The sequence below is a fragment of the Platichthys flesus genome, chromosome 5, assembly GCF_949316205.1.
Source record: "Platichthys flesus chromosome 5, fPlaFle2.1, whole genome shotgun sequence".
Lineage (NCBI taxonomy): Eukaryota > Metazoa > Chordata > Actinopteri > Pleuronectiformes > Pleuronectidae > Platichthys > Platichthys flesus.
The window spans coordinates 12,039,167-12,052,766 of record NC_084949.1 but is presented as its reverse complement, the minus strand read 5'-3'; the positions used below and the strand labels follow the sequence as shown (position 1 = coordinate 12,052,766).

The 13,600-nt window shown below is 41.3% G+C and overlaps 1 protein-coding gene and 1 pseudogene across 1 annotated transcript; one reads left to right on the top strand and one right to left on the bottom strand.

Moving 5' to 3' along the window:
- On the bottom strand, positions 1-1,986 carry LOC133954230 (ecto-ADP-ribosyltransferase 4-like; annotated as a pseudogene).
- Positions 1,987-3,907: 1,921 nt separating this feature from the next.
- LOC133954464 (von Willebrand factor A domain-containing protein 7-like) lies at positions 3,908-13,507 on the top strand. Its single transcript, XM_062388899.1, has 17 exons — positions 3,908-4,621; positions 4,915-5,122; positions 5,526-5,611; positions 6,043-6,136; positions 6,612-6,740; positions 6,841-7,027; positions 7,429-7,598; positions 7,777-7,889; positions 8,040-8,156; positions 8,997-9,158; positions 9,612-9,747; positions 9,860-10,012; positions 10,104-10,196; positions 10,296-10,405; positions 10,674-10,838; positions 11,086-11,409; positions 11,550-13,507. Exons 1-17 carry the CDS (start codon positions 4,433-4,435, stop codon positions 12,585-12,587), a joined length of 3,474 nt encoding a protein of 1,157 aa, XP_062244883.1. The 5' UTR covers positions 3,908-4,432; the 3' UTR covers positions 12,588-13,507.
- Positions 13,508-13,600: the final 93 nt, after the last annotated feature.

The following is a 13,600-nucleotide window of genomic DNA, read 5'->3' as shown; positions in this document are numbered from 1 at the left end:
ATGAATAATTGTGTATTGAAACTGCTCTTTTAGTTTTTTATTTTAAACAATATACCACAGCATATACTTTATTACCAAATGTTTGAACTGTTTTAATACATAAATTAATTACAATGTCCCAGTCAGCCTTGTTTCATAAAATGAAGTTCATTTATTCGAGTAGCGTTCTTTAGCACCGAGAAATAAATGTTTGAAATTCAAATAATATTAGTTTTAGCCTCTTATCTTATCTATTATATTATTCTTTATTTGATTGTATTTTATACTTTTGCTTTTCTTAGTTTTTTTTTATAGTGCAGCACTTAGATCAAGTCGTTTTTTTTAAACGAGCTTAAAAAATAAAATTGACTCGACTAAATTGCTTGTTATTAATATTATTATTAATAACAATAATGCACTGGTCATATTATTGCTTTGTGGGATTTATGGGGAGATAGTGTCACATCAGTGCTCACATCGTTGCAGCTCTGCTCCAGTATCAGTTTGTTGTAACCAAAAACGTCTCTGTTAGTCTCTCACTTAGTTTGCAGTTGAGATCTCTCCGTGGCGTTCTGGTGCTGTGGAGCTTGTAGACAACGGTGCACGTCGGGTCATCCGTCAGGACGTCGGTGATCTTGAAAACCTCATAGGGAGGAATCAGTATCTGTCCTTCCGTACTCGTAGCAGAGTAAAATGTCACATCAGCGCTGAAGCATGTAAAGATCTCAAAACAAGACACGTTTCCGCTAGCATCAAGTGACTGATGAGCTGAAGCTGCCAAAGTGAAAGCTCCGAACCGCATGTCGGTGTTAATGACATTGTGGCTGAACCGCCTCCACGTCCTGTGATAGGCGTGTCTGCACAATGGCTGATCGCGATGCAGCACCTGGAGGGCATCAGTCAGGTAAAAGTACAAGTAGTGGTACTTGAATCAATGAGTGCTGTACGTATGTTTCCCTGTTCTCACTGCTGTGTTGAATTCCTGCTGGATGAGTTTCCCTTCCGTGAACATGTACAGAGCGACAGCATGGCCTCTTCTCAGGCCCTCCTGTGCGGGCTCTTTTGCATGTCTTTCAGCTGAGGACCTGGCAGAACTGAAGTTTCTGTTGCCCTCCCACTCAAACGAGAAGTACAGGTTGACCAGGTAGGCCGCTTGAGATCGGCAGCCGCTGTACATGTCGTCAACGGAATCTGTCGCCATGTCCAGAGGTAAAGTCTTGGTGTTCTGCATGGGCGGATAGGAAACAACAGTGTGAGCACAATGAAAGGCTACAGAAGGTTTGTGATGTGGGAGATCTGCTCTTAAACGTAAATAAAATCAGAAAGAATGTCATCCCACCTCGGCAGGTTGCTGAGGCCACCAGAGAATCAGATACGGGTCATGATACAACATGAGCACCAGCGCCAACAACACACAGAGAGGTGCCCACTTTCTCAATGATCTCATCTTCCACTGTGGCTTTTCAGTCAAGCTTCACATCTAAGGGAGATTGATTTACATGCACAATTTGAATGATCTGCAAGTGAGAGGATCCTTCTTATTCTCCTCTTACAACACATGATAGCCGTTTTCTCTTACCTCTCCTCTGCAGAGTGCTCTCAGCAGCAGCATGGCGTTCATTTGAGTAATCACATGAAGAGTGCGGATGCAGTGTCAGCAGGAAAGTCTCCTCTCACAGGATTTACTGGAACAACCACACAGCACAGACGTCTCCTCGGCACCTTCACTCAAATATGCAACGAGGGAATCCACATCTGATTTTGCATGTAATGTTTAAACAGACGGATAAAAAACTGTTTAACTGACAATAAATATCTTTATGGATGATGTTTTTTGAAGTTTTTGCTTTGAAGCATTTCCCCATGTTGTGTGTAAGTATTTGAGGGAGTGGTTGCACTTGTAGATCCTGTTTGGCCACTTTCTCCGAATCTCGGTCAAACATTAACAAAGGCGAGTCTTTGAGCCACAAATAACTCTTATATGTGTCATGATGACGGCTCATCCACTTCACCATAGTGCTGCTCACGATGTCCTGTTTTCATGGAGTGATATCAGAATTAGTCCAGGCAAAGTAACTAATTTTGGAGCCAAAAATCGAATCGAAGTAATTGTAAAATAATGTGAGGTGTCCAGAACGAGATACTAGAAGTCCCAAGAAATCCTAGTTGAGGAAATATAAGCCAGGGGGCTGCTCAGCCCCTGACTCAATGTGCCAACACCACAAATATAAAGACAACCAATTTTTCTTTCCATTGTGTCTGAAGTGGAGACCAATGTAAAACCACAAATGTACAAACACGTACAAGCAGAGACATGTAATGGATCGTTTCAAATGTAAACAATACATCAATTCGTCACACCCATGATCTCACTCAGACACATGTCATCTTGAAAAAACAATAAGGGTGTCTGGAAGGTTTTCTGTGGAATACATTTTATCAGCTCAATCTAAGACGGACGTTAAGTATAAAAGGAAAGGAATGAGAGCGCACACTCAGACACACACACAAGAGTGGAGAGTTAACACACAGATGATCTACAGACAATATTATTTACCTGGTGTAATTCTGACATAGTGAGACTGAAGCGGTGGCAAACACCCGAATACGACTGGAAAGTTAAAGACCTCACCAAGGTAAGACCATATGAATCATATATTGATATTCCGAAGCTCAAAATGTATTAATGTCTTGGTTTTATATTAAACTGTATGAGTAGTTATTCTACACATCTTGTAACATTTGTGATAATATTGATTTCAAGTATTTTTTGAGGAAATATTGGCATTTATATATTCTTTTAGAGAATTTTTCAGTTTTTTCAAATGAAATATTTTCTGGTAGGGGAGAGCGGGGGGTAATGTGAGACATTGTGTAATGTGAGACACTCCCTGTATCTAGGCAACGGAACACATTTGTGGTCATTTGGCCATTATGTTTTCAAGCTTATATTAAAAACCTATATCATACATGTTGGTGAACATCCAACATATAAAACCAGGTGATTGATGCTAGCTGAAGATTAGCCTGAATTGCTAAGAGATGTTGTTTTTTCTAAAACAGTGGCTGTGGCCATGAAGCATAAGTTAAGTTTAGTCTTAAACCTATTTTTGTGTTATATTACATTATATATTTTTTATTTTTTATGTCATAAACATTGTAGAAAAGCCATCATGCCAAGAAACTATACACCAGGAAGACAACCTGGGGCGAAATACCCCTCGCCGAGATGGAGAGTGCAGCCACTGAGGTCATGCAAGGAAAGAAGTCCTTAAGAAAAGCTGGAAGGGATAGAAATATTGACAAGACAACCCTCAAAAGATTCATAAAGAAAAAAGAGAAAGGGGAAGTAAAATCAGTAGCCTGGGGAGCAGTAGGTGAGGTAAAAAGAATATTCACAGATGAGATGGAGGAGGAGCTTGCCAAACACTTGAAACAACTAGCTGACCAGTTCCATTGCCTTGCTCCAGTTAAGTGCCGTGTACTGGCATTTGACTACGCAGAGAAAAACAATATCCCTGTCCCTGCCAATTGGACAGAGAAACAATGTGCCGGTAAGCTAGGGTGAGAACGAGTTCACATGAATCATAATAATCATAAATGTGCTTAATTGACCAATCCCCATGATTCTGTTACTAGTCCGATATTAGTTTGGGAATGTGTGGTTGTCAATCTAGCTGTCAGGATTTTAACTATTACAACATGTGGTGTTATGGTAGTTTTAAAGTGGAAAAAGTAAGTGGATCACTTTACACCCTTGAATTCTCTGATCTGTCTCACTTTACAACTAAGCTGGGGTAAAGTGAGACACAAGACAACTTTTTAATAACATGTCCTGAAGACATTCTGATCATTTCCATTGCTAGAAAACATCCTGAATTAAAACGAAATGTGTACATTTGATTGATGCATAATTTCCGCTCGCCTACAGGGGAGCAAATGTAAGAATTGTCTCACATTACTCCGCTCTCCCCTATCTGGAAACATGAGATGCAGCTTAACTTATTTTTGGGGCACTTATTGTTTGCAAATATCATTTTTGATTTCGAGTGATTATTGGGTTCATTATATTATAAAGATACAAGGTTTTATTGCATTTAAAAATCCTTCAGTGTAATGGTCCTGTAGCACTTTTTTTATCATTAGTTTAATGTTATTATTTCCCTCTGCTTTTCTGTCTGTGGTTATTCTGCTCCTCACTTATTTTGACCTCAGGTGTTTTCATTTGCAACTTGTTGTCTTGTCACCCCTGCTTGCTTCACCGCTCTCTGTGTTTCACCACATTGGGTTCTGCTTGTAGAAAACCTGCTGTGGAATAAGTGCACCCAGCGGAAGAGATGATGTAACTTCTGCTCATTTGCTTTTTGCCATTGTACATTAACAGGTTTAAAGACAGGATCCATCCACAGTTCTTCCTCTTCAAACTTTACCCTCCTCGACGTCCTCCTGCGTCATGACTGCCGGGCTGGGCGTTGTGCTCCTGATGGCGGCGGGCCTCTCGGGCCTCGTTCACTGCTTCCAACCTCTCTTCTCATCCAATTCCAGCACTCACAGGGACATCACAATAACGGCCGTTCTTAGAAAGACGTTTGAGGTCTGCCGAGATATCACTGTCTCTGAGGGACGGGAATTCAACCTGACTGTGAGTTGAGAGGCTATACTGAAGCAGAGAGACTGGCATGCATTAACATAGCTATTACACTTTATTTGTTTTTAGTTAGCGACATGGGTCAATGTTTCCAAGTTATGGTTTGGGCTCAATTAGTTGAGGACATGATGCTGAAAGATCAAAATAAATAGATCATCACAGCTGTTTTTTGAAAAATAAAAAGAGACATTCCAGTGTCTCAGTACGTTGCACTTTTCTTTCTCTGTTTGAAATCCATATTCTCATATTATCACGCAGTTGCTTATTTGCAAAGTCCTCCTCTCCAGATTGGAGACGTCCTGACAACGGACGATGTGCAAATGGCCTGTTCCTCCCCAGGGAATTCCACAGCTCTCCTTTCCAGTGTCATTTTCCAAACGTCCCTGTTCAACATGGTCTTCGGCAATGCTAGGGTGGATGTGGTGTATGACCTGAGTGAGGAGCACCATTTTGATGATGAAACCTTCCAGGGAGGACGTGATGTAATCACTGCAGGTTCACATCAATATACCTTCTTAAAAAAAATTATGTATATATATATATATATATATATATATATATATATATATATATATATATCTTCATGTTTGAAATGTTTAAATGGTTCACATGAACATGAACAACAAGCAAGAGATTAGAGAAATTTGTTTTGGACAATTTAATTTATTGTCACAAAACACACACAAAATTACATGACATTTTAAATACTGCACAAGACAGAAAGAGCTTTTGCAAAGTACCAGGTGAAACTTCATCCATTGAGATTTATATTCTCTATTGAGTGACAGGTGTGTTTAAAACATTGTTTAGGGTGGATCTAAGATTTGAATGTGTGTGTAAAATGCCTACTACAGCTCCGGTTCGTACTTAACCCTCTCTGTGTTGTTCTGCTCTCGAGGGGTGGCTGCTGTTAAGGCCATTGTGAAGCAGGAGAACTTTGTCACAGGGAGATGGACTCTCGGACAAGTCTGTCACACCCTGCAGGTGAGATCTGTGATTACTTTGTCATCAATGTTTCAGGTGGATAGTGCAGTTTGGAAAGATGAATTAAAACAACTCAGTACAGCGCATACCTTCGTCAGTGTCCAACAGTCTCATTATAAAACCTTGTTTCAATTTAGATTACTCGGATCTGGCCTGAATTTAGTGAATATCAGTCACCTTAGCATGACTGATGTTTTTCATTAAGATCCATGGATTATTATCATTAGGAGAAATCAATAGAAATATTGTAAAATGCCCCATCATTAAAGATACAGTAGTTGAAAAATAATTCGTAGAATGCCAGCAGCCCTGCTAACAACCGAAAGAAAGAAAGAAACAAAAACGAAAACATAACCTTGTTTGCGGAGGTAATACTTTGTGTAGTGTTTCCTTATCTGTGCATAATGTTTTGTAATGTGTTATATATTCAGGACTTCTACAGCCACAGTAACTGGGTGGAGCTAGGGAAGAAAGCTCCTTACACTGCCCTGATCATACCAGACCAGCCTCTCAAGAACCTAACAGGTAGGACACTGCTGTCAGGGTGTGGTTATAGTTTTTTAAATAGCTAATCAATGGCAATTTCACATCACTGAGAAATAACAAGGCCTATTGTCCCTTTATGTGTCAGCTTTCAGTGGAAAAACAGTCACCCTGCCTTGGCTTACAAAGCTATAGCTGCACACACACATTGCATTATTGCACACTGTCTTATGCATATTTCTTTCAACACACAAGCAAATAGTTAGATACTCCCATTCATTGCACTGTCCAACATTAACATTAAAACTTGATTTTTCACTGATTCAATTCATTAAGTGAAAGATCCATTAAATGATATTCATATAGTAGACATACATCACTCTGTCTTAAAGTAGGCTAATGTGTAAAGTAAAAGCAGTTTCTCCAATTCTATATCAATTATGTTCAAATATATTTTGCAAATAAATCGACTATGCTATAAGTAATATTTCTCATCTGTTTATTAAATGTATTAAAGACAGGAGTACGCCAACCTGTAGTAGCTGTGAAGAAGGGAAATGTGATAACAACATCCTGCCTTTTGTGCTGCAGCAGGGGCTTCTCACCTCAGGCTACTTCAGCATCTTCTCCTCAGAAAAACCTGCTGGTAACTTTACTTCTACATATATACATGTTGCACTATCTTTGTAGTATTTTTATTTCATATTTTGTGAGCATTTCTATCAGCAACATAACATTTCCCTCAGGTAAATGCAGCCACGGTGGTTCATTTGACAAGACCAGCGAGCAGGACCCAACAGGGGGCATCAGTAAGGATGACATCAGATCCAGTCACGGCTCACTTCATAAAGCAGCGGCCAAATTGGCAGAGGATGCCACATTGGAGCTACTGGAGGACATCAGAGTAGCTGTCGGGGACAGGAGCTTCCTGCGGTAGGAGCCGTCTTTATCTGAGTCACTCTGGCGCCCTCAGCTAGAGGAATATAAACATGACCAGTGTTAGATGGAAGTTTAGCGGTTGGAGCTCTAACACCAAATGAAAACAAAGAGAAAGAGCAACCCCATGTAAACAAGCTTCACCAAAATTCTTCACTGATATGGTGCTTAAACTAAAAGTCACACGTTTGCTTGCATCATGTTTCGCTTTTACCGGCAAAGACAAAGCTTAGACATGTGCAGGAAGTAAAACAACCATATGCAACTAAGGATGAGCAGGAAACAGGAAACACAGAAATGAGTTCAAATGGGATAAATAACACATGGTCGGCAGATTAACCAGAGTAAGTAGCACCATAAGCACATAAACATTTCGTTTGTCCCTCTTGTTCCGACAGACTGATGGGCCTCTCCCAGTCCTCTGTGCTGTGTTTTGTGATCGACACCACAGGCAGTATGCGAACAGACATCGCCGAAGCAAAGAGAGTTTCCTTCTCCATCATCGACAGTAAGAGGGGAACCCCCCAAGAGCCCTCTGCCTACATACTGGTGCCTTTCAATGACCCAGGTGGGTAACACACAAGGAGGAATTAGTAGTTCATTACAGAGGAGTGTACTGTACTGGATACTGCACCCCCGACTCCAGCTCCTGCTTCTGAATTAAACTCTTTTTTGAACCGGATTAGTTTTTAAAATGTGTCTAAAGTTAACAAGTGATTGAAACCAGTTTTCTATGGTATATCCAGGATTTGGACCTCTGACCATAACAACCAATGCAGATGTATTTAAAGACAACATCAACAAGCTGTCTGCAAGGGGTGGAGGAGACATCCCAGAGCTAAGTTTGTCTGGACTTCAGGTGTTGACAATATCATGAGCATTTTTCTAACGATTTGTTTTGTAAAGCATCAACACAATTTCGTCCAAATTTTACAAGACAATTTGAATTATAGACAATAGAAGGTAGTCATAGAATAACACTGTTTCCTGCACTGTTTATGACTAACAGCTCGCCCTGACTGGGGCGCCTCCCTCCACTGAGATCTTTGTCTTCACTGATGCTGCAGCTAAAGATGCCCACCTGAAAAGCACCATCATTGCTCTTATTGAGAGCACCAAGTCTGTGGTAGGAATTCACCTTTATCAGCCTCACTCTTTAAATGTCAACTCCGTCCATTAAAAGAATCCAACACACTGCCCTGGAATTTAGGGACATCTAGTGGTGAAGTTGCGTGTTGCAGCTGAATACCCTTCATCTCACCCTCCCCTTCTCCTCAGATTTTTTCGTAACAATAACACCAAGATATGAAAAATGCTCATAAGCCTTTTTAAAGGGAGTGGACAATAAATACGTCATATTAACCTCCTTGGACACTGGCATTAACTCACTTTTGTCCCAGTTAACAGAGAATCCAGAGAGTTTGCCGAAACTGCTAATTAGAGTCAAGAGGGCAGGTATTGATGTTTCAGGACGAGATATAAACAAAAGAATGTCATCTGCATACAACGAGAGATGATGCTCTTGCTCATGTATCTCAACGGGGGATATTAGTTGACTTTGTCTGACACTGGCAGCAAGTGGCTCAATAATTATTGAAAATAAAAAAGGGGAGAGAGGGCACCCCTGACGTGTCCCACGGTTGATTGCAAAAGGGCATGAAATGTTTTGATTGGTGATAACAGAGGCAGTTGGGTGTGAATAAATGATCTCAATCCACTTCATAAAGGAGGGTCCAAAACCAAATTTTTCAAGAGTGATCAACATATAAGGCCACTCAACCTGATCAAACGCACGTTGTGCGTCCAGAGAGATTACTACAGCCTCCTCTGTGTGCTCCGTGTACAACACATGAAATAAACGACGCAAGTTAAAATACATATGTCTCCCTGGCATGAAACCTGATTGGACAGGATTTGTAAGTGTGAGTTTATGTGTGCAGTTCTAATGCAAACTTTTTACGTCTAGGTTACTTTCATGTTGACCCGAGCTCCGAGTCCAATGAGCCAAGCAGATGCTCAGCTGTACCGTGACCTGGCCCAAGCTTCTGGAGGTCTGGCCATTGAAGTCACGAAGTCAGACCTCTCTGTGGCTACAAGTATTACAGAAGATTCAACAGCCATTGCAGTGGTAAGAGAGTAAACCAGACAATCATGTGTAGCTTGTGTATCACTGTTTTAAAATGTGTTCAATATGTTAAGTATGTGAATAAATATCAACAGTATGTGTATATAATGTTTTGAAATTTGTATAGATGGCTGCAATATATGAATATGTACAGAATGTGTATACATGTCTACAGTATGTGTACACTGTGTAGAGTATGTTTTTAAATTTGAAAAATGTGTATAGTATATGTATAAATGTTTATGTGTTTAAATTTGTATAAATGCACGTAGTACTGGTTTAAATATATGTACAGTACAAGTGTAAATGTTAACAGTTTGTCTATAAATCTGTACACTATGTGTACATGTTTACAGTATGTGTATACATGTGTACTGTGTGTGTGTGTGTGTGTGTGTGTAAATGTGGACAATACGTGTGTACTTGTATAAAAGTTTCTGTCCCTTTCTCTTTGAGGTGACAGTTTTTCAGGTAATGAAGAATCCCGGGCGGCCTGATCATTTTACATTTATTGTTGATGGTTCGTTGAGGAACGTGATTGTATACGTCACAGGAGACTCATCTCTCACCTTCATTCTCACCAGCTCCTCAGGTGTCGTCACGGCTAAATTCAATTTATGCCTGTTCCAACTCCCATCACAACTCTCGTAATCTTTCTGTTTGTGTTGGTTGTGTTGATTTAAACACATGTCTGTCTCCTCCAGGTTTATCTCAGACCTCCAGTCAGTCCAGTGGTCCTCTGGCATCCTCCATTACAGCAGGAAACCTACGTCGTCTGGGCCTCAACACTGATAATCAAACAGGATCATGGCAAATCAGTGTTGACTCTAATAGTCCTTATTCTGTTAAGGTCATAGGTCAGTAATATGATCAAGGAGGACAGTATAATAACTCACCTAGGCAGTGAGAGGAAGCCCTAAATCTGCTCTCTCTGTGTGTGAACATCAGGTCAGAGTTCATTGAACTTCATTTATTACCTCTTGGAAGCAGATGAGGGAGCCCACAGAGGCTTAAACCTAAAGGAGGGACGTCCTCTTTCAGGTCAGACCACCTTTGTGCATGTCCGAGCCCCGCACTCTATGTAATTGTCATGTCCTTGTAACACACATCTAATTCCCTCTGTCTTGTCACAACCTGCAGGTGGCAATCTCAGCCTCTTGGTCTTTGTGGCAGGAAGCGACAAGTTGAAAGTATCAGAGGTCATTCTGTTTGACAGCTCTGGGCCAACGGAGGTCAATGGATCAATACAGGCACGTCAGATGATACACATAAAAAACTTAAAGGCCCATAGCTTTAGTATCTACCTAACCTAATTATATACAAGTCCATACACGGTTCATCAGGCAGTATCAATTATTATTATATGTGCCGTGTAATGATGAAAGAAGTTAGGAATTATGGAACATTAATTGTTTTATTCCCTAATTAACAAATCAGGGACGCGTTAGGGAAACATTCAGCCCTCGTGCTACAGTTTTCTCTGTGACAAAGTGTTTCTTCTCTTTCTGTCCCCCACAGTTGATGGGACGTGGTAACTTCCTGGTGACATTCAGCAGAATCCCAGCAGGGAACTACGTGGTTCGTTTGAAAGGAGAGGACAGCAGCGCCACCTCAATGTCCTCAAAGAGCAGTTTCCAGAGACAGTCCTCCACATTGATCAGGACCTCCAACATCTCTGTAACTGTGAGTGCTGTGCCCACTGATTACTCAATTTCCCTTCGGGGATGAATAAAGTAATCTATTTAGAAAGTGAAAGGTTTAATGGATTGTCACAACAACAAGCCTTAATTTAGGTTATTAGGAAATTCGTTTACATAAAGTACATAACAAGTAATTACATCCCTATAGAGGCCAATATGGTATAGTATTAATAAGTATATTTTTTTAACTTGTGTTCCCGTTTGACCTTCCTCCTCCTCCACCTTTCCAGGCTCAAGACACCAACACAAACATAGAGCCAGGTTCCACCATCTCCTTCCCCTTCACTGTCGCCACAACCAACAGAGGGGTTGTTGACAACTCTGCAACTGAGACCTTCACGGTCCGTGCAAACAACGACCGCAGCTACGCTTCCTCTTCACCCAGCACGGTTACCGCAGAACCAGGAAGTGGAGGCACAGCCAATGGTACCGTGACCTTTACAGTACCGGGCAGCGCCGTGTCAGGAACAGATGTGACCCTCACCATCGAGGCAGAAAACGCAGCCGCCAGTGACTTCAACTATGCCGTCCTCAGGTTTTCTGTGGTGTCCAAGGTACGAGAGAAAGGATTTTGGTGCAAAACCATTTTCTATGTGCAACATTAACATATTATTGTCAAATACAAATCGACATCAGGGGAGCGATTTTTGGTTTAGCTACTGTCTCACTGCATCAATGTTCTTATTGTGCACAGGTGACAGATACTACCCCCCCCGAATGCCGCGTCAGCAGCACATCGACCAACTGTACGTCCTCTCACTCGCTCTGTTCTTCCTCTCATTGGGAATTTATTGCTAATTTCACTGATGGCATCAATGGAACCGGCATTGATCGCATCGTCGTCGTCAAGGGGAACGGTACCCTCAACACCAGCACAGTGGCTGGAGCGGGGGGTGAGAAAATTACGGTGATTACCTACAGCGCCTCCTGCTGTGCACCGAACGTGGTGCTTGCCGCTGTGGACAACGTGGGGAATGTGGGCCAGTGTGAGAGACAGGTTCGGGAATCAACCACAGCTCCAACTATGACTCCACCTGCGACTTCACCTGTGACTCCAACTACGACTCCACGTATGACTACAATCCCAGCCGCAACTACGAGTCCACGTACGACTACAACAACAGAGTCAACTACGACTCCACCTGCGACTTCACCTGCGACTTCACCTGCGACTTCACCTGCGACTTCACCTACGACTCCACGTATGACTACGACCCCAGCCACAACTACGAGTCCACGTACGACTACAACAACAGAGTCAACTACGACTCCACCTGCGACTCCACCTGCGACTTCACCTGTGACTCCAACTACGACTCCAACTATGAGTCCACCTGCGACTTCACCTGCGACTTCACCTGCGACTTCACCTGCGACTTCACCTACGACTCCACGTATGACTACGACCCCAGCCACAACTACGACTCCACGTACGACTACAACCACAGAGTCAACTACGACTCCACCTGCGAGTTCACCTGCGACTCCAACTACGACTCCACATATGACTACAACCCCAGCCGCAACTACGACTCCACGTATGACTACAACCACAGAGTCAACTACGACTCCACATACGACTACAACCACAGAGTCAACTACGACTCCACGTATGAATACAACCACAGAGTCAACTACGACTCCAGCTACGACAACATCCACAGGGGGGCACACTTTGAGCATGTCTCGCTGTCTATGGATCACTGCTGCAGTTTATCTCCTTTGGAAGTAACAATTACACTAGTCTGTAACTATAGCTGGGAGTCTTTAATATAAGCCGGACAATATATCAGTCAGTCGAGTTTATTGGACTGTACATTTATATTGATATCCACATTTCTTTACTCCGAAAAAACTCCAAACATCCATTTTGAGTCGGGTTCTATTGTTTCATTGGATAAAAATTAATCTTTTGAACCAGCACTGACTTTTGAATCTTTAAAAATGTTCAAAAGTTATAGTTATATATCAATTTTAATAGTTTGTATATTTGTTGTTGTCATCATAGCTGTGTGGTGAAGTTAATGAAACTTAACTGAAAGTCATCCAACTTACCTCTTATAAAAAATAATACATTTAATTATTATTATATACTGCTTCATCTACTGTGAATCTTCTTGGGCTTTTTGAGTAACATATTAAAAGGATATTGACAGATATTTAGAGGACGAACTTCCTGACAGAAACCTGTGCCTGATGTTAGACATACATTATTACTGGTAGGAAATAATTTTGCCATATCAGCCACAGCATTAAAACCAGTTATTACTTATCGTTGTGGCTGATCAGTTAATGTTTACACTATAATATACCACTGATCTGTGGTGGTTGGAGAGAAGTGAAGGAAATACAATTTTTTGTGCAATGATATTTTTCTGGTGTACCCACAGTTTCTTGATTTCACTCAAGTTTACTAGATGTTATGTTATTAATAACAGGAGAAACGACATGGTAAAATCGATGATACTATATATTTATAGCAAAGTGCCAAATAGATTCAGAACTCATCTGAGCCAACTGTGACAATAAGATGATTTATCAGAGAGGAAGGTTTGAAGTGTAAACTTAACTGTAATGAGTGAGTCTGCCCCTCGAACCCCCTGAAGCTTGGCAGCTGAAGATTCCAACACCAATTATGTAATTTGAGAGTGAAGTTATCCATTGGTTTGTATGTTGGAAAAAAGACAGCTCGTCATGTCGTATCTCATCTTATCTTTATGTATCCTATCGTATCGAACTCAGTGA